This window comes from Falco punctatus (assembly GCF_963210335.1).
Source record: "Falco punctatus genome assembly, chromosome: 4".
In the NCBI taxonomy this organism is placed as follows: domain Eukaryota; kingdom Metazoa; phylum Chordata; class Aves; order Falconiformes; family Falconidae; genus Falco; species Falco punctatus.
The window spans coordinates 45,090,099-45,114,426 of NC_137583.1; the positions used below are offsets into that span (position 1 = coordinate 45,090,099).

Genomic DNA, 24,328 nt, shown 5'->3' on the forward strand with positions numbered 1-24,328 from the left:
TGCCTTCCCACCCCACTTCCATCCAAAATGGCACCACCCCCACCCCCCCCTCCTTGCCGTCCTGCATCCCACAGAGCTGCTCCTGCTTGGAGCAGCAGGACATTCCTACTCGCAGCTCTCTCCGTGGCTGGCAGCACGAAGGAACCCGGGGGGGTGCTCCCTGGTGCAGAGGGAGGCAGAAAGGCCAAGGCAAGGATGCTGACCCTCAGCTGGCAGGGTCCAAAGGCAGCTGGTCCAGGGGAGGGGGACAGGGACCGCTGCCCAGCTCTGCCACGCTCTTCCTGCAAGGTTTAGTGCAAGTCTCAGCCTCTGGGCCTCAGTTTCCCTTGGGGTACAGCCAGGACATCAGCTCTGCCCCAGCGTGCCCGTAGTGGGCTACAGGGGGGGTCACTGCACTGGCCCTGTCCTCGCTGCTGTGACCTTCCCACCTTGCAGGGCATCGCAGCACCGCATCCGCACCAGACCAGGATCGCAGCTGCAAGCGCCGAGAGCCCCAAGAGCGGAGCAGCAGCTGGGGGTCCCCAACTTCGGGGAAGCTGCCGGGCCATGCCTGAGCCGACAGTGCCACCTGCTGCCATTGCACACCCGTCCCTGTCCCCCAGTGCGGCGCTGGGGACGGGGACAACGCTGCCCGCCTCTGGAGGGACCACAGACTTCCAGCCAGCCCCAGTTTGCTTGCCATCCTTCAAGCTTCTCCCAACATCTATGCCAAGCTCCAAGCGATGACCCGTGCACAGTGGTTGGGGGCACCGTGATCCCCACAAAAGGCACCCCCCAAGCCACAGCCCCCACCTCCCCCATATTTAGCCCCTCGATAAACCCATCCGGATGTGCCAGACCCCCCTCTCTTACGGGCAACGTAGAACAGGAGACACCCTCAGAGAGCCTGCAAAGTCAATTATATTTTTTATTAAATATACATCCTCTCTTGGCACAAATCTTAAAATATATAAACATTATATAACAAAGTGTCTTCACTGCAATAAAATAGAACTCCAGATCCAAGAAAAGCAGTTCCAAACTGACACACACGCATACACACACACATCGATGGTGAGGACACGTCTGGACAAAAGGCATTTAACAGTGTTTGTGCTAATATATGCATAGACCACACAGGCAGTGAACAGTGCTGGGAAACCCTGCAGCACACGGCATTTACGGGGGAGACGGGGGTAGCGGGAGGAATCAGCCCCTACAATTAAAAATAATAATAAAAAAAGGCTGGTTTGTAGGAAGGCCACCTCCTCCTCTGGCCCAGTCCAGGTAGGGGGGGTCCGTAGTGCACCCTGGGCTCCCTGCAGGGTCCAAGCACCCAGTCAGGCACTGGGAGAAGGGCATGGGAAGTATTCCACACCGCATTCCTTCCCCTCCTGCCCGCCCAGGCCTGGCACCACACTCGCTCAGGGTTGCCACAGTGCTTCTGCTCAAGGTTTCCTTTCATCTGCTTTTTGTGTAAAAAGACAACAGTGCTCGCATCCTTCCAGGCGGACGGTGGGAAGAAGTTACCAGAAGTACCGCTGTTTTCCCACAGAAGCTACAAAACTGCTTTTGGAGAGCTCCCGTGGAGTACCGATGCCCACCCCAGGGCTTCCAGGGACCCCTCTCCTGATCCCACCCCATGGCTTTCAGGGACTTCATGCCTCAGGAGCCTGAGACCCCTCTCCTGATCCTTCCACCACGGTCCTGCCAACCACCGGCACCTTCCCGGGGAACTGGCAGAGGCCTGTTTGCAAACAGGTTTGCAAGACGCCAGCTCAGATCCCACCTTTCATGTGCAAGTCCCCTAACTGAGCATCCCAGAAGGACCAGCTCTCCCAGAACCACCTGCCCAAGCCAGCAGCCACTTCCACGGAGAGAGCGGGCATCACGCGGAGGTGCCCAAAGAGGGAACGGCGAGAAGCAGCAGCGTTTCACAGCTTGGGAAGAAAAGGAGCTAGGAGAAGCGATGGCGCTAGGCTGGACAAGTAGTTCAAGAACCTTTCAAAAACCCTTCTGCCCCATCACCTAATGCCTTTAAGTTCTTGCCCCATGCCACAAGCATCCCCGCCTGTGAGTGGGATGCCTGGTTGGGTATCGCTCTCAAAGCTGCGGGTTTGTAATTTTGAATGCATTTCATCGGACCCGATTTCCTTGAAGTGCTAGTGCAGGACTAAAGGTGCAGAAGCAGGAAGGGAGGGAGAGCAGACAAGGGGGCAGGGGGGTGGGGGGTGGAAAGCACAAATTAATGTTTGGCGGTAACGCATTAAGGAACAACGACTTGAAAATAAAAGCAAGGAATCGGAGAAGAATAAGATGAAAAATAGGAGAATCTGTGGTAGTAAAGAAGTTCTAAAGAAATAAAGGACTAGAGAATATTCCTGTTAGACTTGTCTCTGTTCTCAGAGCTAAAGGCAACAGACCTTCCTGGCCAGCACACAGACACCCTCCCTTTCCAAACCAGTGTGCCCAAACTCCTTGGGCACTCATTCCAGGCAGCAGAGAGATCTGGAACATGCCTCAATTCATGCAAGGATTAAGAGAAGGGAAGAGAACACTCTGTTTTCTCCTTTTCTACATTCAAACCAGAGAAGAAAAAAGAAAAAAAGCTATTTAAACCAACCCAAAGCAGTAACACATAGTTACTCTGAACACTTTTGTCCAAGAAACAAAAGCACCAAAACCATTACAGACTGAATTCAAAGATCTGTCTCTGAACAAACACTCAGCCTGCAAAACTTGGAAAAACGTGTTTGGTTAAAACTCCACTGAATTATAATCAGGTACAGCTGCTAATTAAGGAACAACTTATCTGAGCCCAGTGCTTCCAAGTCTGGCTGTGCTTCAGGTCCTGTTTCTCACCTCGGAGTCGCCAGGCTCTGGCTGCACGGTGGGCGATGCCAGGGCCAGCCAGCCAGAAGCTGCCTCCTCCACAGGCTTCTCCTTGTCCAGGTACTATACCAGCTGCACCCCTGACACGGCAGACGGCACCCTGTGCCCTCCCGTTCGGTCCCAACCAAGCGGTTAGTCATATCCAGTGTAAATCCCTTCCCAGTTGGGACCCAGGAGGCATCAAGCCACCTCCGTCGCCACAGGGGTTCAGCAATGCTCAGCACCTCGTAAGACAAGCTCTGCTGTGCTCGCCTCTGAGAGGGCCTACCGTGCTATGGAGCGAGGGAGACCATCCTCAGGTAGTACCCACCGGCTGTGCAGAAAGGGCCGCGCTCTGAACCGGCACCCTTCAAGCTGCAAGAGAACTCGCTACGCATTGTACGCACGGTCAGGTCCGCGCCGTCGGCTGCGGGCACACCTAGCTGCTGCTCTGCACCTCACCCCGGTGGTAGGATGCAACCGGCTTCGTATTTCCTCACTGGGCCAGACAGGATAAAGACAAGAGCAGAAGTAATTGGCTTCTCCATTGGAGAAAAGAAATCAGAGCTCTCGCAAAGGACTCAACAGAATTTCACCCCAACGAAGAGAACAACTGATCATCTTCCATTAGCAATGGAGCAAAAAATATACAGAACTCATGGCTATCGTTTCTAAAGACTCTTCAAACACCACCACCTAACATTGCTTTAATTACAAGGTAAATCGGCAACTGCAGTCAAGTTTCACAATGGAAATCATCATTTGTGGGCTTGGAGGCAGAAATTACTGAGGTTAATACCCCGCCCAGCCACAACCATGACAGTATCGCACGTGTTCCGGGAACAACACGCATGCTAATACTTCAGTACGCTGGCTCTCCGCCGTGTCCACAAAATGGAAGTGTAGGTGCTCAATTCCTAGGGAAATATTTGGCATTAGAAGCAAGTTATGCTCCAAAGAACAAGTGCAAAGACAAAAGAAAGGAGAAAGCTATTTCTACCAATTGTGCAATTCCCTCCATTCCCATTAACAAAGCCATGACACAAAGCTCGAACTACAACGGCTAAACTACGTACACCAGGAAAGGACAGCTTTTAAGTTATACCTTATTTTCCTTTCATACATTACAGACTATATCAGCTGGAAAGGGATTTTTAATCTTTGTTTATGTAATCCGAATCTCAGAGAACTCTCAAGCTTCTCTGACCTCTCTTGCACTCCCAATTTAACAGAGGAATGGAACATAAACCGAAACCACCCCCAAATCTCCTTTTCCCTGAAAACCCACTTGAAACAGAAACGCTGAAAGGTGCTTCCCCATTCATTTTCAACTTGCAACTAGAAATGATTGGCACTAGATATAATTTCTGCAGGGTCCATACCAGCTGTGCTGCCCATTCTCCCAAGGACTCAGTCGGTCCAGAAGAACTCTAGGAATAAAAGCAAGTAGGCTTAGGTGTGGACTAATAAACAGAGGTGACACAACCTACACAGCAGGCACCAAAGGACAACCAAGTTGTTCCGAAGCAGGGCCAGAAGCTTGAGTTAACTACTAGGCTGTATCCACCAGACGCAAACACGCCTTGCAGGATAGCACCGCCTGTGTCACGCGTGCACCTGCGGGACGTTTGTTCTCACATCGTGCAGAAAGCAGCGACAATAATACTGAAGGATAAAACTGCTTCAACTTTACGCGACGCCTCCTTTTCTAGTGCATCAATGCTACAGCCTGCCAAACCCCCCCGAAAACGCTGCCTTGAAGACCGTGACAACAATGGAAGGGTTCGGGGAGCCCGAAAGCATCTCTGCAGTTCGATTCAATCCTGTTCGTGAATCCGGGCACAGCCCCTGCTCAGTAACACTGACAACAAACATGAGAATTGGATTTACAAAACTGCTCAGAACTTTCCTCCCCTGCTGTCTACAGTCTTTGGTAATCTCAGAGGAACATTGCAAGCAAGCGAGATTTTACGCAACTCAACCCAGTAACGAGAAGAACGTTGGGAAAAGGGCAGCATTTCTAGCCGGAGCTCACATTCAACTTCCAGAACAAAAGGAGTGACCTGGACCTGTTAAATCCTGCTGCATCCTGTTTTATGGAGACGGATGCTTACAGGTCAGAGGAATCTGGAACTCCCGACAGACTAAATGGAATATTGCACTTGGCACGCTGCCTCCAGCTAACACATGTTCAGTAACTCAAAACTGCCTACCAGGAGCAGCAGTCACTTCCCAGATCCAGGGGTTCATTCCAACAGCACCGAGTCCTCTCTTTCATCATCCACCGCTTCATCTGCCCACAGAGCCCAGGTGAGGAGCCAGCAGCAGCACGTGTTTGTTTGAGAGGCTCCACTCCCGGTATCAAAGAGTAAAACAGAAGGGTGAGGCAGCTGCTTTAGAGGACTCAGTTCTGCAGAACTGTAAGAATTTTGTTCAGGAAAGAGTTAGTTTCAGGTCGAGGTTTCCATAAAACTCAGAGGCTCATTCAAAAGAAAAAAAATTACAACAACAGAACAAACAAAGTTCTCAGCTGCAGGAGAGCATATACAATGTGAGGGAACGCTAGCATTGCTCTTTCTACACGTTGTTGTACTTTTCCCCAGCAAGGGCTGTGGGGATTAAGCTACTACCTTTCAACATTAGTGCTGTGCTGTAATTTACGGAGAAGGATCTGCGTCAGGTCAAAGGTTGTGAAGCTTATTCCCACTGCAATCGGACCTTTGACCCAGTTCATGCTGAGTCCTTTGTACAAGCCACGGATTAGTCCCTCTTCTCTTATAATCTCCTGCATGGTGAGAAGGATGGAACTGTACGTGTGTCCCATAACCCCCGCTGTCTGCATGCGTCGGCGAACCACATCCAGGGGGTAAGAGGCTGACTGGCCGATCAAGCCTGCACAGGCACCAAACAAAAGCCGCTCCGGAGGGGATGGCTGCAATTTCCCACTGTGATCTGGGAAAGAGAAAGTAGCAGAGGGCAGAAAGCTTCTCATCATAAACACGTGATTCAGGGCAAGTGGGCAGAGAACCAAAGGGAGTGCTGAGTGCCTGAGCTCCTGAGATTTTGTACCCAATTTGGTTGTTAGCTGACTCGGTATGTAACCCAGCCCTTCTGCACCCAGGACTTGCACCCCCTTGTTCCTCTGCGAGACAGATACCGCTTATCTGCGGCTTGCCTTCATCATAGCCTGGAATCAGAGAGACAGAGGCACAGGCTCCACCAGCACAGAACTTTGCAATTGGCTTCAAGGCCAGGCAAAGGACTTGTACCGCTGAATTCAAACATCTGGAACCGGCCAAAAGTCTACACCCTTTCATTTGAAAGCAAACCAAGTTGCCTTTACCTGCATGCAGTTTCTTCAACGTCTCATAGGTGAAGAAGCTAAGCCCAGCATATGGAATCACTCCAAGGATGGTCGGTGTAAATCCCCTATACAATGTCTTCAATCCTTCCTCTCGGGATATTCGGATGAAGACGTGAACAATATTGCTGTACCTAGCATGCGGACACAGGAAAACCAAATCTGCGCTGGTTAGTGACTGCACACACCAGTAATAATTCCAACAGGACTTTCTGAAGGATCAACAGTTAATTATTTGGGCTCTGAGCTCAGCAAACAGCTCAGAAGGGATTTCAGTCCGGAGAAGCCAGTCACCAGCTCTCCTACAGCCCTATCGCCACATGCTATATCCTGGCTGTTCCATCTCTCGCGGAGGCACCGTGCCAGCTGGCCTCCTCAAGAACCACCACGCAGGTTTTACTAGTGAGGTCTTTCAGTATCGATCTCCTTCCAGCCCCTGGACTGACCAGGGCTCTGGTCATTTAATCAGTGCTCAGACCCCAGCAGTAAGAGGTTTATTACACCAAAGGCTCCGAGCAAGAAGTGACCCAGAAAATGGGAACAAAATCATCTGACCTTAAAAAGAAAGTTCTGTGTTTGTTCGGGGTGCTTGTACTTGCTTTTGTTAGGCACTTACATCTCCTTCGGCGTGACAGCCATTCGAGCACGGACCATATCCAAGGGGTAGGTTAACATGGCAGCCGTTGTGCCTGCCAGAGAGCCAGCAATGAATCGAGGAAAGGGTGTCAGCGCTCTAAAGTAAGGTGAGAGAAGAGACCAAACAGATCACCTGGAGATGGAAATACTATGTGGCTTTTGAGCATGGCTCTACTCTATCCGCTACCGAATCCCTTCCCTGCCTGTGTACTGAAGAGAGGTGGGTGGGTGGGAGTTGGAGCAGCTGTGGTTTGCCACAGCCGTTCAAGGAGGAGGCTTTGAGAAAACCTCTGTCGAGGGCAGCAAGGCTGACTGGGGGTGTCTCAGACTCTACATGCCCAAGAGCAAGAGGCTCAGGCCACGCGCATGGCTCAGGTAACAGCGCAAGGCTGGATCTTGTTGCTTCTCCTGCAAAGAAAAGCTCTTTGTTTTGCCTGCCCGCTCTCGGCACAGGGAAGCGCTAACTCGGTGTCTAGGCCACTTCTTGCTCACGCCTCTAGAAGATAGGGTCACCTTCTCACAAAGCTTTCCCCTGTGCAAGACGAGGAGCCCGGCCCTTTGCTCAGCCCCCTCGCCCATCCCGTTCTGCCAAGGCATCATGAGAGGGGCCAGCACACCTCGGTACCCACGGAGCTCTCAACTCAGCAGGCCTGCACAACGCAGGGAAACGTGCTCCCTCCCTACATCTCTGGTCCCACAAACTGCTCCGTCCTCCTCCGCAAGGATCAAAGCCACACTGCATCTTACTTTCCCTGGAAGCCGTAGTAACTCCCCAGGAGCTGCTTGTACTCTTCGTGCGCGCAGAACTGAATGGCAGCGTAAGGGATCACACGGACCATGGTGGCTGAGTTCCCTCGCCAGAGACTCCAGAAGCCTTCATTGAGGTAGGTGCGATAAATCAGCCTGTAGGCTTCCTGCAGGCAACGGATCAAAGGTCAGATGGGGAGATCATGATAAGAGGAAGTCCGAACAATAGAGGGGGAAAAGGTGACCCTATAGCTTAACCTCTCCAAATCCTCCTTCCCACCCCAGCCACAGTGATCTGCTATCAGCTGTTTATGCTCGCGACCCTGACTCCACAATAAGACAACTAAAACGTCCTCTCTGGGGAGACCGAATCAGATACATTAAAGCAAAAAAGAACCAGAGTCAGGAAACCAGAGTTTTAGATTCAAGACATCTTCATTTTCCCTCCGAGGGCAAGGCACAGAGCTGGACTGCTGTTTGCACAGACCATTTCTCCACCCAAATAAATCTTCTTAGTTTAAGGCAGAAACGCCGGGATTGCACACATTAGCACAGCACGCATGAAGCGGCCGCAATGCACATGCATGAAAACATTCAGCAAGCCGGGACAGCCACCAGCTCCCAAATTCAAATGTCCTATATACTCTGAAACAACTCCAGTGTGGTTGGGGGGAAGAAAGCAACCGCTGAAGGAGCGGGCCCAGGGAAACAAACCCCTGAACGATGCCACAACATTTACTGCCATGTCACAGGTAGAACCTGGAGTACGAACGAGGACTGAGACCCCTCTGTGCCAGGCACCAGGCCAGAACATGAACATGAAAGAGCACTGTCCTAAGGAGTATTATAAACAACACTGTTTCCAGTCTTTCCCCTCCGTGCTCCTTCACTATTAGTGCTGCCAATAAAATCCAAGCAAGAAAGTTAAATAAATACAAACAAAAGATGCTGTTAGGGCTATTACGGCCATTAATCAAACACTTCAGGTCAACAGGAGACACACATATCATCTCACCTTGGCAGAAAATCTTTTTGAAGACACTAAAAAGAAAAAATGAGCATTAGGTCTTGCAATACATTTAGATGGATCAAATAAACCATACAGGCATTTTATCTAAGGGATAAAGACAGAAGCAAAAGAATTAATGCAAGAGAAAATAGAGATTCTTTATCATAAACAAAGACTTTCCACTGGTAAGTGCTCCCAAACTCTCTTTAGCACCTAAGTTTGTTTTTCCACCTACTGTTACAAAAACACTCAGTTTGTGTCATGCTTCTTACTTTAAAGCACTAAACAGAAATGAATAAATCAAAAATACATTTTACAAAAATCAAAACTGCACCAACCACTGATTTTAGTAGACCACTTCTGTGCACAGGTTCCAGACTAATGCCAGAATCCAGCAAAGAACGGGTCTGTTTAGCGAGGCTCCACGCAAGAATGGTTTCATCCTAGCAAAACTCAAACGAACACTCCGTTTCTTTTCTTGCATCCATTCAAACTGACAGCATCTCTTTAACTATGTAATACACAAGGCATTTGGAAGCAAGATTTATTTGGCATACAGCAGCTCTGTTTTGTAACATTCCTACAGCAGGAAGGAAACCCAGGCTAAAACCCGAACAGCAACGCTAGTGAAATATGGTTCCAATTAAGTGTCTATTGCAGTTTCTTTCAAACTCCTTTGAGACTTGTAACCTCTCAAGCGTATCAAACAATCACATGCAAATACGTTTTCACCGCACTGCTCCTTTATGCAATTCAACATTTTTTTTTTTAAAAGAAATAACAACACCTCAATAACCAATTGCAGCTGGCTCTGCAATAGAAAAGAGCTCTTTCTCTCTCCCACAGGAAAATTCTTCAGTCTCTAGTTTGAGGGACAACCTTCCTACACTCACACGACCCAGAGATGCTTTCCCTTTTCACAGCCAGGGAAGAGGCCCCACAGTAAAAACCTTCAGGAAAGCTAGATCCTACGAAATTGGTCAGCATGGGCACATTTTAATCATATCCTTTGCATCAAGTTTAATGGGCCAAACCAAACAGGTCTTTTTCTAAATGTACGCCCGTACAAATTAAAGGTGATTTATACGGACAGCTGTTGACTCACGCCAGTTCTGCAGTTTCCAGCTCACCTCTGGTCCTGACATTTCCAACCTTAGATGAACTCCAGTGTTTGTTCTGGTGAGGAAGCACAGCACGTCCTCATTGCTGCACAAGCATCTGGTCACAGATGCGATCCCAGCCTGCAGCCAGCCCAGGCTTTAGCTCCCTACAGCCTGAACTCCCTGATCTATATCCCTGCTATTCCAGGCCTCAGCCCCTGCTATGCCGAGAATGAAAATCATGTCAAATGAAAGTCAATTCAAAATTAAATGTCATCCAGGGATTAGATTAAACCTCCCCAATTCATTTAATCTGGGACATCAACCAGATTTAAAATTCTTGGCTTCACAAAATGTCTACTGTATTAGCAGTCTGCATGCTTCCCTTTGGGACAATTAGTGTGGCTGACAGTTCCTGCACTGAAACGGGGGAACGGAACAGAGCTCATGATGGGGCTGAATCCCAAATCCCACTAAACAAGTGAGAATTTTCAGTTCCAATTAGATGAATTTAGTTTCCAGTTACACACTTTACAGGTTCCGGAAAGGGCAGCTGTGTAATACAAAGCCAGGTACACCAGCGTCAATGCCTCCTGCGGTACTTTTCATCCTCGACTTCAACTCCAACCAAAACAATTCAGCTGCAATACAATGCAACCCTCAGTAAAAAAGACTGCATGCATTCGAGCAGGCACGGCCTGGCATTCAGCCTTCAGCAAGAAACTCAAACAGCTCAATTACCTCCCTCCAGTGTCACCACATCTCCTCATATTGCTCTTTTCCCCACCTTATTTTTCCAAACTGAACAGACACAGAAATGGGGAGTGTTGCCAACCATCCCTGTCCTTACGGCATCGATTTACTTTGCACACCAAAACTCTCCCTGACGTTGCAGAACACACACGGCCAGCCAAAGTTCACGAGCCACGAGGCATCGTCTCTAACCAGCAATACGTGTATCTGCATTACACTGAGACTGAAAAACTCTTGCTGACTACCATGAGACTTGGGTCCAAGAGTACGGGCCAGATGCACAGCTGATTGACACCTGCAATAATCCCACCCAGAATCAAACAATAGGTTTTTAGGCTCGATTCATCATGGTAACGTCACTATTTTGTCTGCGCCCTGCCAGGTCTCTGTAGGCTGAAGGAGGGCAGTGCACTGGAGAACAGGCTGGCTGAGCACATCAGAGAAGCTGTTTTGGATTCTGCTAACAATAAAGTAAGAGCATTTTGCAAAAGCCGCTGGGACTCACCTTGAAACATGATTTTTGTCCTATCCAGTGGAGCTACTGCAGTTTTAGCAACAGCACCAGCCAATGCACCAGACATCAGGGAGTTGAGTACTTTCTTTTTCTCCTGGTTATCCTGGAACAAAGCTTTGTTCAGTACAACACAGTCAATCCTAAATTAAAGTTGTAATATTTTACCTTTGCTGCAGCATTTACCCCCTCTAAGGACTTGGGTCAAAATTATCTTCAAAATTTTAAACACAGTAAATTCCTGGTCAGATCACGAAGCACAAAGAGTAGACTTGGCTGCCAAGATGCAAAATTCCAAGGTCTGCCACCTCTCACATGTACTGTCTTCTCCCTATTAAGACTTCTAAAGGCTAAGCCACTACTTCCTGATGATTTAGGCGTGTAGAGAAGGTAAGCCGCTTTCTTGCCCTTCCAGTAACACACAAGCCCTATTCCCACAATGTTCCCAAGATTGCAAGAATAAAACAAGGCAGGTTTCCTACTACGATAAATGGAAGTATTTTTGTTATCGACATTCCTGCCACAGCTCATATTTATAAAGCAGCTATCTTCTTATAACACATGGGCAGAAAGCAAGTAAATGACTTGAAATCTAACACCGTGAAGGTTACATTCTGAAAGACAAGTCAAGACAAGGCTTAAGAATGTTAACTTTTGATATGCTTTGTGTTTTCATGGAGAAGTTAATTTTTATTTTTTTTTTTGGTTGGAATGTTTCACAACTAAGAAGTTAATGTTTATTACCAAAATACGTGCTTCGGTTCAATTTTCCTTTCCAGTCTCTGCCTGTCGGGTGCTAAACGCAAGGGTAGCCATGCAAAGGCAGCGCTAGTGCTGTGTGAACTTCAGCCTGCGTTTTGGTCTAAATCAGGCCAAGGTTCAGTGTCACCTTCTCTTCCAGCATTTCTGACAAGACTCCAGCAAGAGCAGAGAAACCAAGACTTATGGCTCTCTTCCCAGCCCTGCCACAAAAGACATAACAAGACATAACCTTGAACAAGGAACGCAGCCCTGCCTGCCTGTCAGCTGTGAGTGATGCCCAACCCTTCCCAGAGGGCTGGAACTGCTTGGCTGTCCTCAGAGAAAGCAAAAGTTCCACGTTATGTGCCTTGCACATACACTGCAACCCTTTCAGGACTCCGCAGCTCAAATCCCATTGAGATGCTTCCTTTGGACGGCAGCCAGGCAGCTCTTCCCTCAAAGCCACTGCACACACCCACCGATCTGCTCTTACCTCTGACGGAAGACGGGTCGATGTAACTGGCTCCACATCCTGCTGTTTGAAATCCACTTGACCTTCTCTCACACCATTACCCATACCAGTTGCACTTGCAAGTGGGCAGAAGAGCTACGGCTCCTAAATTGCAAACAAGAACAAAGCAAGAGTTAGTGTCAGAAGTAGGAAATACGCAGGAAATAAGAAGTTTGTAGAGGAAGGGGAAGCGACCTATTCCCAGGGCCATTTTCAGGATGAAAACCCCTCTCCCAAGTTCCCAGGTGAGGAGCATTTCCAGGATCCTGGTGCCACTTCCCTCCTTCAAGGTGCAAGCGTACGCGTGCGTGTGTGTGTAATTTGGTGCTATTTAAAAACTGCATCAATCATATTCACTCTTTTCAGCCCACCGGGAACTCAGCTGCAAGTGACAACATCAAAACATCCGCAGTTTCTAGAGAGAAGAACCAGATCCCGCTCTGACCTCTGCCATCACTTACAGTGAGGATTTTGCTTGCTACTCAGCTCTGACCGCTGAGCATCTAGATATCGGAGAAGGCATACAGAAATTTAAAACCCAGCCCTGGAAAATGGAAAAAAATAGTCACAGCAGTAAGTCCTGAAAGCCTGCCACAAGCAACTGGAGGTTATTTTAGGAAAGAGCCAGATCCAATGCCTCACACGTGCCATAAAGGCTATTTTGATGACGCTAGCGATCCAACTGAAAGCAGCACAGCAGTGACTGCCGAACTCCCTTTCTCCACAGTTGCAACGCAGACGTGCTCGTGGCTGGCGAGCAGTGCAGTTTGCACAGATGTCCCTTGCTGGGACACATGGTCTCACTTGCCTCATGAAAGGCAAGGTCAGTCTCATGTTAGCTGCAGACTATCGAGAAGCTGTCACTTTAGCATCTAATTTCCTATTGTTTCTGCTTTTTATGATGTGGGGTTTTCTTCATCCTTAAATATGCAGAAAGGAAAGAGCTAAAGTTTGAAAAACTTTAGGTGCCTCTCCGAGTTCTGAATCTATTCACAAATGGGGTCCATAAGTCCAAGGATCAGTTTTTGAAGCAACAAGCCTGCTCCAAGAGCCACGCTTCCACGGTTAGCTTCCTTTCCAGAAATGTAGTGTGAGGAAATCTGAACTCCTAAACTCGTCCCCAGTTCTGCCCCAGCCTTCTCATGTGCTCCCCAGCAAGTCCCTTCACCTTTGCCACCCTCTGATGCCTAGGAAACCTCAGGCACAACAGCTTGGAAAGATCATCTGAAGACGATTTTATTATTTGTTTTTAACACTCTCTAGATATTATATGCTTGTCAGCACCTTTCATACTTGCTGACCTATTTTTTTCTCCCCACATTGCTCTCATAAATTAGTGCCAGACTTCATTTTCCAAACCCCTTGGTTGCAGCAGAGATATTAACGCAAAGCCAGAGGCAGATCAGCCTTGTCTGTATTCGTGCATGACCAATTTGTGATGATGAAGCTATGCATGACCCACGCACTCGGTCCAAAGGAGGACAAACACACCTGGTATCTTTAATGCCAGACATCACTCGCTAGAGCTTTGGGAAGACACATATCAATGTGTTTACAACTCCTGAGGGTGTTTGCAAAAGGAGGAGATTGCAGGATATTGCTCAGGGAGTAATAACTCAAGATTTTAATGAAAGACAGCATCTGATAGACCAAAGCATGACCTAAACAGCATCGGTGTTTGCACTTGAAAAGTTCTGTGATGGAAGCTTGGTCACATCAGACCACATGAACAACATCTTGTATTTACGGTCTTACTCCTTACAGGATTCATAACACTACAGAGCAGAGCACTTCATCAAATTATTTTGAAGAAGACAGACTGTTTATTATTTCTAATTACTACCTGCAGTTACTTCTTTTCCTTCTTATCTTATGGACCCGGAAGACTTATTGTAAAACAATGCCTTTCAGCAAAAGCATGAAAGAAATTGCAGGTAGAGATATTACCCCTAGCTGTCTCAAATAAAGAAATGTAGGTCACAATATCAGATTTATCTCTACCAAAAATAAACCCACAAAAATAGAAATCATGCTAAAGAGCTTAGGAATGCAATATGCAACTTTATTTTAAAACGTGATTTTGAAAGATGATTGAGAAAGAGATGACTAAAAGGAAATTTTTAAAACTAAACTGATGTTATTAAGCCTGGATTTATTTTAGAGCGTGCACATGCATAAAGATGATACCCATTTACTCAACAATATTCTCTTTGATCCTGTTCAGACATGTTCTTTTTTTATTTTTAGTGCCGAATGCCCATATCTTACAAACACCTGTCTATATGCTCAGTTTTACACATTAAAACTGCCCACATGCTCTACATAAATATAGGCTCTAAACTTGCAGAGGCTTAAACGTAAAAATAATGTTTATTATTTTTGTTCCTGTTGCTCACTGCAAAGTAATGCATCCGTATTTTATTTTGGAGCTGGACTGGATTCTGATGTCCAGGAGTTATTACCCAAATTCTGGCTGTTATGACCAGTTACGCACACCAAAGCCGCAGAGAACAAAGCTTTGCTTTAAAGTTTCGCTGTGAATTTGGAGCGCCTGCCCATTAGAAGCCAGGCATTATTTTGCATATACAGCAATCTGACTCGCTCATTAAGTAATCCACTGAAACCCAACATGGAGCAGCTGGATATTTTTTAAATCCTTGTATTTTGTATAGCTCGGCACACAGTCATTACTTATGTTTACAAAGCCACAGGCAACAAGAAAGAAATAGCTGTGGATTAGATTTATTTTTTTATAACACACTTCTGTGTTATTTATACTGTAGTTACCCAAGTCCTTGTCACACATCTGGATCCAGACTCCTCAGTACTACACGCTGTAGAGCAAACCATTCCCCTAAGAGAATATGTAATCAGAAAGCAAAACTGCTGGCAAAGGCGAGTTCAAAAGTTAAAGAGGTTTAATGAGTAACATACGCTGTGCTTTTTCAACAAAATCCATGCTAGTTTATTGAAAGTACAAAGCACTTACTCCAGCATCCAGTTTCAACTCCATCAGAAAACACTGCCTGTAACTCAGCCATGCTAATTCAGTCACAGATCAATGGTTATTTACCAAGTTGAGAAACAGGGAAGCTCAACCCTTTGTTCCTGGCAGTGGCGCCTTAAACTGATGAATTTAGCTGCAGCGGTTTGTTTTGTGATGATTCTTTGAGTCCTGGGACTCTTTCTAGGTAACCTGCCTGTGTTCTAGCAATTGTAGAAACATCTGTGCGCTACAGCAAGTTTCATTCCCTGCATACCAGGAGGCGCACAGAATATGCTCTGCACATTAAAAACGAGAGCATTGTTAGTCTTTCCTTTCCTTTCTCCCAGCTCTCTCTAGTGGCACTTAATGAATACCTGAGCAAGTTCAATCAAGCTGTCAAATTGACTCTCTGACAAGTCAGACATTCTGCTTTTCTTGGTGGTGATTTTGATTAAAAGGACAGGCGAGACAGAATCAAGTTATTCAGATGATAAAAGCATCCTGCTAGGAAGAATGTCTTACAGGCAGGTGCCAGTTCATTGCCCAAAGGGGAGGGGGGGTTCAGAGAAAAAACAGCTCTGGCTGTCCAAGCCAGTTGCGAATCCAATCATGACGCTGTATTTTAGCTATTTCATTTGAACATATGTTAAGTTACAGAGTCTTCAGATAATTAGATCTTCAGCAGAAGAGCCAACGAGTTTCAGAGACCAGCGTCACAACCAAGCAATAAGCACAAATACTCCAGCTAGGGTGTGTACAATTAAAATCACATTGCTAAAGTAAAGGCTTGCAGATTATTATCTAGATTTAAAAATTAGACCTAATTTAAAAGTTTGACTTCACATCATTACAGCACAGCCTGCCTGAAATCCCTCCTTCATGTATTTTACCAGCCACACACGTGCTTTCCCAAGGTGGATCCCCACCACCAACCCCCCAGAGCAGCGGGAAGGAGGAACGTTTTGCACAGCACTCACAGCTCCGGGAGGCAGGAATCACACTGCCCATCCTCTCCAGGCTTCCCTGGCATCCTAACCACTCCCATTATGCCAGCACCTGGGGAGACCAGAAACTATCTGTTAATATCAAAATACTTTAACCACAAAAGCAGACCCAGGCATCAGGGTTTTCATGGGACTGTGTAGGCAGCAAACAGGCATCCAGCCCAGAGACTGGCTTGCAACGTGTCATCGCAACCTGTCAGTCACTGCCTGCCCTGGTCTCCTTCCATGACAAGTCGACCCGCTTAGTGGATGGGGGGCAGGCTGCAGATGGTGTCTACTTAGACTTTAGTAAAGCCTTTGACACCATTTCCCACAGCACTGACGTGCGGAATTAAACTTTGTAACTCAGGAGAGGTTATAAACCAGGTATGTTTAACTCACCGGTGGGCACCAGGGTGGATAATTCTGAAAGCACCTGCTGTCCCGACTTCTTTGTGCACGTGTGATTTCAAGTATACATTCATACATATTCAATAGATGCCTGAGAATAGGTTGGGTTAGGATAATTAGTCTACTGAGAAGTCATTAACATAAGTTTCCTCCCATTTGTGCTTGTGCACTGTCTCCTGGTGGTGGTCGTTGAGGATGAAGGCTTAGTAGTCTCCCTCGCGCTGAACTTTTCACCTTCATTTTGTACATACAATGAGAGTTTTAATTATTCCAAGTTTTTCATATCCTATTAATCTAGTTATTTCTAAGCTTTCTGTCAGCATCTCCAGGGGAAATGGGCTGCTCACGGCTGGTACGGGCAGACCCTTCGCTGGGTGAAAAACTCCGTTCAGCTCAGTGGGTGGCCAGTCACACATGGTGCTCCCCGGTGGGGCCAGTTCTGTTTCATATCTTTATCAACTACCTGATAGGGACTGGTGGGCTGAGGCCAACTGTGTGAAGTTCAACAGGGCTCCGTGCCGGGTCCTGCTCCTGGGTCACACCAGTCCCACGCAGCGCTGCAGGCTTAGGAAGCTGCCCGGTGGGAAAGGGACTGGGGGTGCTGGTCAGCAACTGACTGAACATGAGCCAGTGCCAGCAGCGTGCCCAGAAGGCCAATGGCATCCTGGCTTGTGTCAGCAATAGTGTGGCCAGCAGGACCAGGGCAGTGATCGTCCCCTGGTACTGGGCACCGGGAATGCTGCACCTCAAACACCTTGTTGAGTTTTGGGTCCCTCGCTACAAGAAAGATGCTGAGGTGCTGGAGCGTGTCCAGAAAAGGGCAACAGAGCTGGGGAAGGGGCTGGGGCACCTGGTGAGAAGCAGCAGAGGGAGCTGAGGGGGTTTAGCCCCGAGAGGAGGAAGCTCAGGGAAGACCTGATGGCTCTCTTCGACTGCCCGAATGGAGGCTGTAGCAAGGTGTCATCTCCACTCCCAATTAACAAACAACAGGACAATAGGAAACAGCCTCAAATTGCACCAGAGGAGGTTTAGATTGGCTATCAGGAGAAATTTCTTCACTGAAAGGGGTTGTCCAGCACTGGAACAGGCTGCCCAGGGCAGTGGTTGACTCACCACCCCTGGAGGCTTGTAACACAGCTTAGTGGTGGGCTTGGCAGCGTGAGGTGAACAGTTGGAAAGGTCTTTTCCAACCAAAACAATTCTATGATGACTGAAAAACATGTTTGTCTGATATTCTCCACTGGAATTTAGACCTGTCACAAAACACTAAGATTTCTGAAAGAGTATCATCTCTCCAGCAAGAAGAGCAGACACGCTGCAAAGCAAACAGCACCGTCAGCGATCTGAACGCAACAGCAGCTATTTGCTGAGAAATGTTTGCTTTTTCCTCGGACAACCCCAGGAGTAATTATAAAAGTAGTTTAGAGCCCTGGCAGGTAATGGCAAAGCCACAGCGTTGGAGCAGGCAGGAGCTGCTGTGACTTGATGACCACAAGACGTGCTGTGTTCGTAAGATAGGCTGAAGAAACAGTCCTGCTACCAGCTTCTCTCTAATCATTGCCAAAAGGCAGAAGAGAAAACAACGCAGAAACATAGAAGACTTTTTTTATTCCCTAAATTTGTGTACAGCACTGACCACACACTTACAGCCCACAGTACGTTATCGTGATACAAACCCGAAGTCACAGCTCACCTCTGGGGGAGAATTTCAATTTCATTCAGGTAAAGTCACTTGTATAACTCCATTCAGATATGCCAGCTTCTCTCATTAGTCAACAGCTAGCTGGTTCCTAATTCTTTTTTTTTTTATTATGTCGTTAACATCACTGATGAAAGTGTATAATTAAATTAGGAAAAAAGAAAACCAAGAGAGTTCCTGCAAAAATTTTCATGCATTTTCCCAGGCAGTCTGAAGTGAAACAGTACCCTGGGAAGTTGCTCAATGAGGTTTCCTTCAATTGTTATTGTTAAACTGAGCAATTGAGCCCGACAGAGAAAGAGATGTGGTAAATGCTGAGATTACTGCAGCCTTAAATTCACTCTGGGAGCAAAAGCACCGCAGAAAATCACAGAAAAAAGGGCTGAAACACTCAGCACAGAGGGATGAACTATAACTAGATGGCCCCTTGAGGTCCATCTTTGCCTTCCAGTTTGATTAAGCCATTAAAAATCAAAACCAGATATGCCCTGCAGACTCAACTCTTCAGTCACATTCATCTTTCAGTTGCATACAAATCCAATCCCAAAATATTAGCTATGAACAGTGCATTGCACTTCTTCCTTTAAAGGTCTGTACAGAAACTGTTAGCGTGATTTTAAAGAATCATTGACTAGAACACTCACTAAATTACAGTATCTGGAAGAGTTTAATTTTTTGACATCCTTTCTTAGCTCCAAAGTAGAAAATAAACGCTCCTCCTGCCTCCTGCAGCCAGATATAACTCAAGTCTGCCAATAAAACTGAGGATAAAGATACAATTCTTTACGTGGTTTTTAGATTATCTGACTTTAATTAAGCCAGTTGCTGAACGAACACTGAGAAATGGTTAAATCTAAACCTCTGCTAGCAAAGCCAGCTGTATTATTCAGAGGAGTGCAGGTGACTTGCATTTTGAACGAGGCTTGGAAGGCAGGCATGAGCCACAGAACAGAGAAAATCTTGGCAAGAAAAAAACAGTGCTTCATTCTTCAGCTGCTAGAAGAAGACTGTTGCTGGGAACACCTCAACTATGCTTTCTACAGCCAAAAACTGAAGACCAGTTCTTATCTGCAAGACAGATAACAGCTTTATCTGAGGGAGAACAGAGCACTTCAACAAGAGGAGTGAATCACAGGGGCCTCCGCCGAACCCACTCCTTGGCCAGGCAGCAATCACCTCCCTTAGGAACAGAAGGCAGAAAACCAAACAAATCAACAACCATATTCAAGCATCCTCCCAGCTTGAATACTCCTCTCAAAAAAAATATTTCTCAAAGATAATGTCACAAGGAAGACACAACAAGAAAATATTATACACGACCTCTTGGACAACAGCCCTCCCACAGGCACACGAAATACAAGCTTTTGTAGATTCATAGAATCGTTTAGATTGGAAAAGACCTTTAAGATCTTCAAGTCCAAACGTTAACTCCCATCAGTGGTTCCCAGATAGCAGTCAGATGAATGCTACCACAGGTCCCAAAGTGACAGATCCCAACATGGGTGAAATTTCTGATGGCAAACTGAGGTTCTCTGGAACACAAGCAACCCCCAATCAATACGTGAGCAATCTTTGCCAGGAGCTGTTCCAACACAGTAACGGATGATTACAATTTCTGCTCTAAAACCCCAGCAGTTTACATTGCCTACAAAGAAAAAAAGGGAAAATAATGAACTACAACCTTCCATCACTAAGTACAACGACCCACAAGCGTGCCAGGCGGGTGTCATCTCCTAACAGCAACACTTTCCACCTCGGCTGCACGGAGTCATGCTAGACTGTGAGCTGCCCACCCCACTCACTGTTGTACTCACTCCGAGCCACACAAAAATTAAGGCAAAGTTAAGCACCAACTCTGGTTAGCCAAAGCATTGCAGATTTCAATTAAGTTTGATTACCTTAGGGTAACTCAGCACTTACACGTGGCACAGACATAACTTCATCATCAACTGCACAACAGCAAGGAGTAGCGGATTTAAAGCACAACTGGAATGCAAAGAACTCCTCCAACACTCATTCATTCTGTGAGCTGGAGTAAGCTGTTTGCATTTCAGTTCACCTTTCCATACAACACAAAATGTAACGCCACCTGGAATACTTATTTATCACCTGGAAAACAGCAACACTGCAAAGCTGAAGCATTGGTATCAGTTTCACCTAAGAGAAGTACAAACCTGAATGCATCTTCCTACAATCAGCAGCAAAGTCACTAAGAAGAAAACGACTCTTGCTGGTTCCTGAGCTTTTTTCTAACAGCAAACCTGTCTGACCTGTACCAAGCCCATCCGTTTCAGGTAACCACACACTCAAGGCTGCGTTGGTGCTCATCTTATGTTTTATGTAACTTCCTGAAGCCAAGTTTAACACACCAGCTATGCCCGAAACATGCACTTGCAATGGGGACTGCCCAAGTCGGTGTACTAGCTACAGCTGCAGATCAAGGAAAAAGAAATTATCGCAGCTCCTGACTCATACTGCTGTGCTATCAAGAGCTAAAATTCCCCAGCCTGAAGGATCACTGGGGCCAGAGAGCTCCTGCTGACACCCAACACCAAGGGCAGTCCCAGTCCCCACCTCCGCAGCAGCTCTCCTCAAGACCAACATTCAGATATCCTAAATAATGATTCTGACTTGCTGGGGGAAAGAAAAAAGTGTTGAGTATCCACAGCTCTAGAATGATGTGAGGATGCTCAGAGCTACCTAGAATCCAGCCCTGGTGTTTTAGATGCCCAATCACATGATTTTTTAAAAATACATTCACCCACAGGTTGTTGGTATGATTATACCAACCCTCTGGTACCCTTATTACACAGTCCCTCTTCCCTCAGCTGTTTTCCAACACCCACAGACATCTCTTCTGTTCCTTTATACACACACCCCTCTTCCAAACTAGAGTCATTTAAAAACCAGAATGTTTTCAAAACTCTCTAAAGTCATCAAACCACAGAAAAACACCGGAGGAGCACACAACCTCCAGAAAAGGCTTCACAGTTAATGCGACCATGAAGCGTAAGAACCAAATACAAAAAGAGCCAAGCGACAGCAGGCTCCAAACCCACTCCACGCAGTCTGCTAAATTAACAGCCAACAGGAAAAACACAGTCAACAAACAGATCTTCGACTCCTCCAAACTTCAGGAGAGTGCAGGTTTAAGGTCAACAAAGCAATTGCAGCACCAACTGCTATGCCTGCAGTGAGTAAGTTACACATTTGCATACAGCAGAGAAGGTGGCACTGTGTTTATTAATACTGCACAATAATTTCCAGCATTTTCCATCTGTCTTTTTATGTTATGATTTAAACCCAAGACGAGACACTTCTTCCATTTCCACATTTGAAGGTAAGGCAAGAAAAGTCACCCCTGCTCTGCAACTTTTTTCTTACGCTGAAGTAGAAAAGAAGACATCAAGAGAACTGCATTTAACACCTTCCACGCTTGCCAGTACCTATCCCCCCGCAGAGGAACGCAAGTGTGCCTTACTCACAGGTTCACATCAACTTAAAAAAAACTAAACAAAAATCACATCTCACACCTAAGGGCGCACCTGGACACGCGCGCTCATCTTTGATCAAAAGACTTGGAAGGGAAGAGGAGCACGATGCGCTAGGCAGACACCAGCCTCAAACCTGAGAAGCAGGACTGGCTGGCAGGGCAGCAGGGGGGCAGGGCCAGGCAAGAGGAGCAGCAGGACAAGTGGCAAGGCAGGTAGGTGGCCAGGCATGGTGGGCAGGCAGGGGCTGGGAAGCGGGGCAGGCAAGTAAAGGCTGGGAAGGCAGCCAGGGCAGGCAGTGGGGTAGATGGCCAGGGGCTGGGCAGGCAGTGGGGCGGGTAGGGCAGCAGGGTGGGCAGGCAGGGGCTGGGAAGGCAGGCAGCAGAGCAGGCAGGCAGGGCAGGCAGGGGAGCGGGGTGGGCAGGCAGGGGCTGGGCAGGGGCTGGAAAGGAAGGCAAGGCAGGCAGCAGGGCAAGCAGGCAGCAGGGTGAGCAGTGGGGCAGGCGGCCAGGCAGCAGGGTGGGCAGGCAGGGGCTGGGAAGACAGGCAGGGCAGGCAGCAGGGCAGGCAGGCAGGCAGTGGGGTGGGCAGCGGGACAGGCGGGCAGGGGCCGGGAAGGCAGGCAGAAGCTGAGCAGGCAGGCAGGGGCCGGGAAGGGAGACAGGGACCGGGCAGGGGCTGGGAAGGCAGGCAGGGCAGGCAGGCAGCGGGGCGGGCAGGCAGGCAGGCAGGGGCCGGGCAGCGGGGCAGCACGACCCGGGGCGGGCCGGGCCTCCGGCGCGGTGCCGCAGCCGGGCGGCGAGCAGGGCACCCGGCCCCCGGCGCGGCTCCAGCCGCTCCCCCGAGCCGCCGGGCAGAGGGGGCGGCGGCGGGCGGAGGAGCCCGAGCCCCGCCGGGACAGCGCGGCAGGGGGGAGGGCGAAGCGGCGGTGACCCCGCGGGAGGCCGCGGCAATGTCACCCGGCCCCGCACACACAGCGCGGCCCGGGCCGCCCGGCCCTGAGACGCGAGGCCACGGCGATGGGCGCGCGGGGCCGTGCCTGCCCGCGGCGGCGCCCGGGGCCGGGGCGCGGGCCCGGCCCGCACTCACCGGCTCCGCTCCGCTCCGCGCCGCCTCAGCCGCTGTCTCCCTGCGGCCGCCAGACCTCCCCCTCCCTCGCTGCACCCGCGGGAGGCGGCGCCCGCCCTGACGGCTGGCCAATCGCCGCGACAGGGGCAGTACCGTGCGCGGGGAGTGGCTGCGCAGCCGCAGACAGACGGGGAAGCCAGCCAACCGGTGCCGGGGAAGAGGAGGGCAGCGCGGCCGGGGGCGGAGCGCTGGGTCTGTGTGGGGTGGGTGGGGAAGGTGGGGTGCGCCCGGCGCTGCGCGGCACGCAGATAGCGCGCAAAGCCCGCGCAGGGCCCTGCCCGGCTCCACCTGCGTCCCCCGGGGCAGCGTGCTCTGCCCCAGCCTCGTCCCGCATGGCTGCGTGCCCTGCGCCCCATGCCTCCACCCGAGGTTAAACCCCGGCAGCTGCAGGTCAGAGAAGCTCAGCATTACACTACCGCTTGTTTAAAATGGAAAGAAAATTAATCTAAGCTTTCCTGCCACTGTGGAGCGAAACCCCCCCCTTTTGATTCTCTTGCAGCACCACGTTAAGCCTCAGTGCCACTTCTGACACCCCCCACCCCCCCCCCGAGCCAGCTGGGTGAGCCAGGCTGCACCAAACACACTCCCCAGAGCCATCAGGCTCTCCCGCAGGGCTTGGGACCTCAGGGGCTCTTCGTCAGCTCTTCTTGCCCGCTCTGCCACAAAGGAGCGGGGCACCTTCACCGGCAGATCAGAGCAGTGCTCAAACACACCGAGCCTTCCACACAGCAGGAAGGGAGGCGACCCAGGAGCCTCTCCTCGCACAAACACTCTCCGGGGTCAGAAGCCTTTGGAGAACACAATGACCTTTGCTATCTGCTGGCAGATAGCGCAGGGCTGCAGGAGGCTTTAAAGTCAACAGAGGCATTTCCACCACCTTTCTTTTCCTGCCTCAAAAAGGCTCCGTAAAGAGCCAACCACCCTTATAGCACTTTTATGTTTTATAGGGTCAACATTTCTACAGAGTATCACATTAGAAAACATCCACTCAAGTACATCAGTAGCAGCGCAGGAGGAAGGTTCAGCACCAGAGAGGGCTGGTAACAACACAGCCCAGCAAAGGAACTGGGGCACACAGAAGCCTTTAACTGAGACTACAGAACTGTTCTGGATGTTTCACTTCCCCTGTTCCGCCCCCAAATCCATAGCTGTCTTCAGTCCACGAGGTGAACGGCCTTCTTGTACATTTACGGCACTCTTGGATTCTGGGAAGTGCAACCCTGCTAAGAGATAGCCAAAGCCTGCGCTCCCCCATGCTGGATTCCCACTCTGTGGTACCACTGCCCATTTATCCCTGCTTTGAAACTACCATCCTCGCTACCAGTCCCCAGCATGCTCATCTCACTGAAAGAGGAACGTGAACTTTCCTCCTGGATGCAAACAGCAACATCATCAGGTTATGTTGCTTTGG

The 24,328-nt window shown here is 48.8% G+C and overlaps 1 protein-coding gene across 5 annotated transcripts; it reads right to left on the reverse strand.

Annotated features, from left to right (window-relative positions):
* Window positions 1–889: 889 nt before the first annotated feature.
* SLC25A42 (solute carrier family 25 member 42) lies at window positions 890–24,267 on the reverse strand. 5 transcript variants are annotated; one of them, XM_080384229.1, is made up of 8 exons: window positions 22,879–24,267; window positions 12,202–12,324; window positions 10,962–11,073; window positions 8,610–8,635; window positions 7,595–7,761; window positions 6,828–6,944; window positions 6,194–6,345; window positions 890–5,802 (listed from the first exon to the last, which is right to left on the reverse strand). In XM_080384229.1, exons 2-8 carry the CDS (start codon window positions 12,283–12,285, stop codon window positions 5,477–5,479), a joined length of 984 nt encoding a protein of 327 aa, XP_080240355.1. In that variant the 5' UTR covers window positions 12,286–12,324; window positions 22,879–24,267; the 3' UTR covers window positions 890–5,476. The 5 variants fall into 5 exon arrangements, with proteins under 5 accessions (XP_080240355.1, XP_080240351.1, XP_080240352.1 ...); XM_080384225.1 differs by having other exon boundaries at window positions 890–6,345; XM_080384226.1 differs by lacking the exon at window positions 6,828–6,944 and having other exon boundaries at window positions 890–6,345.
* Between the last annotated feature and the right edge of the window lie 61 nt (window positions 24,268–24,328).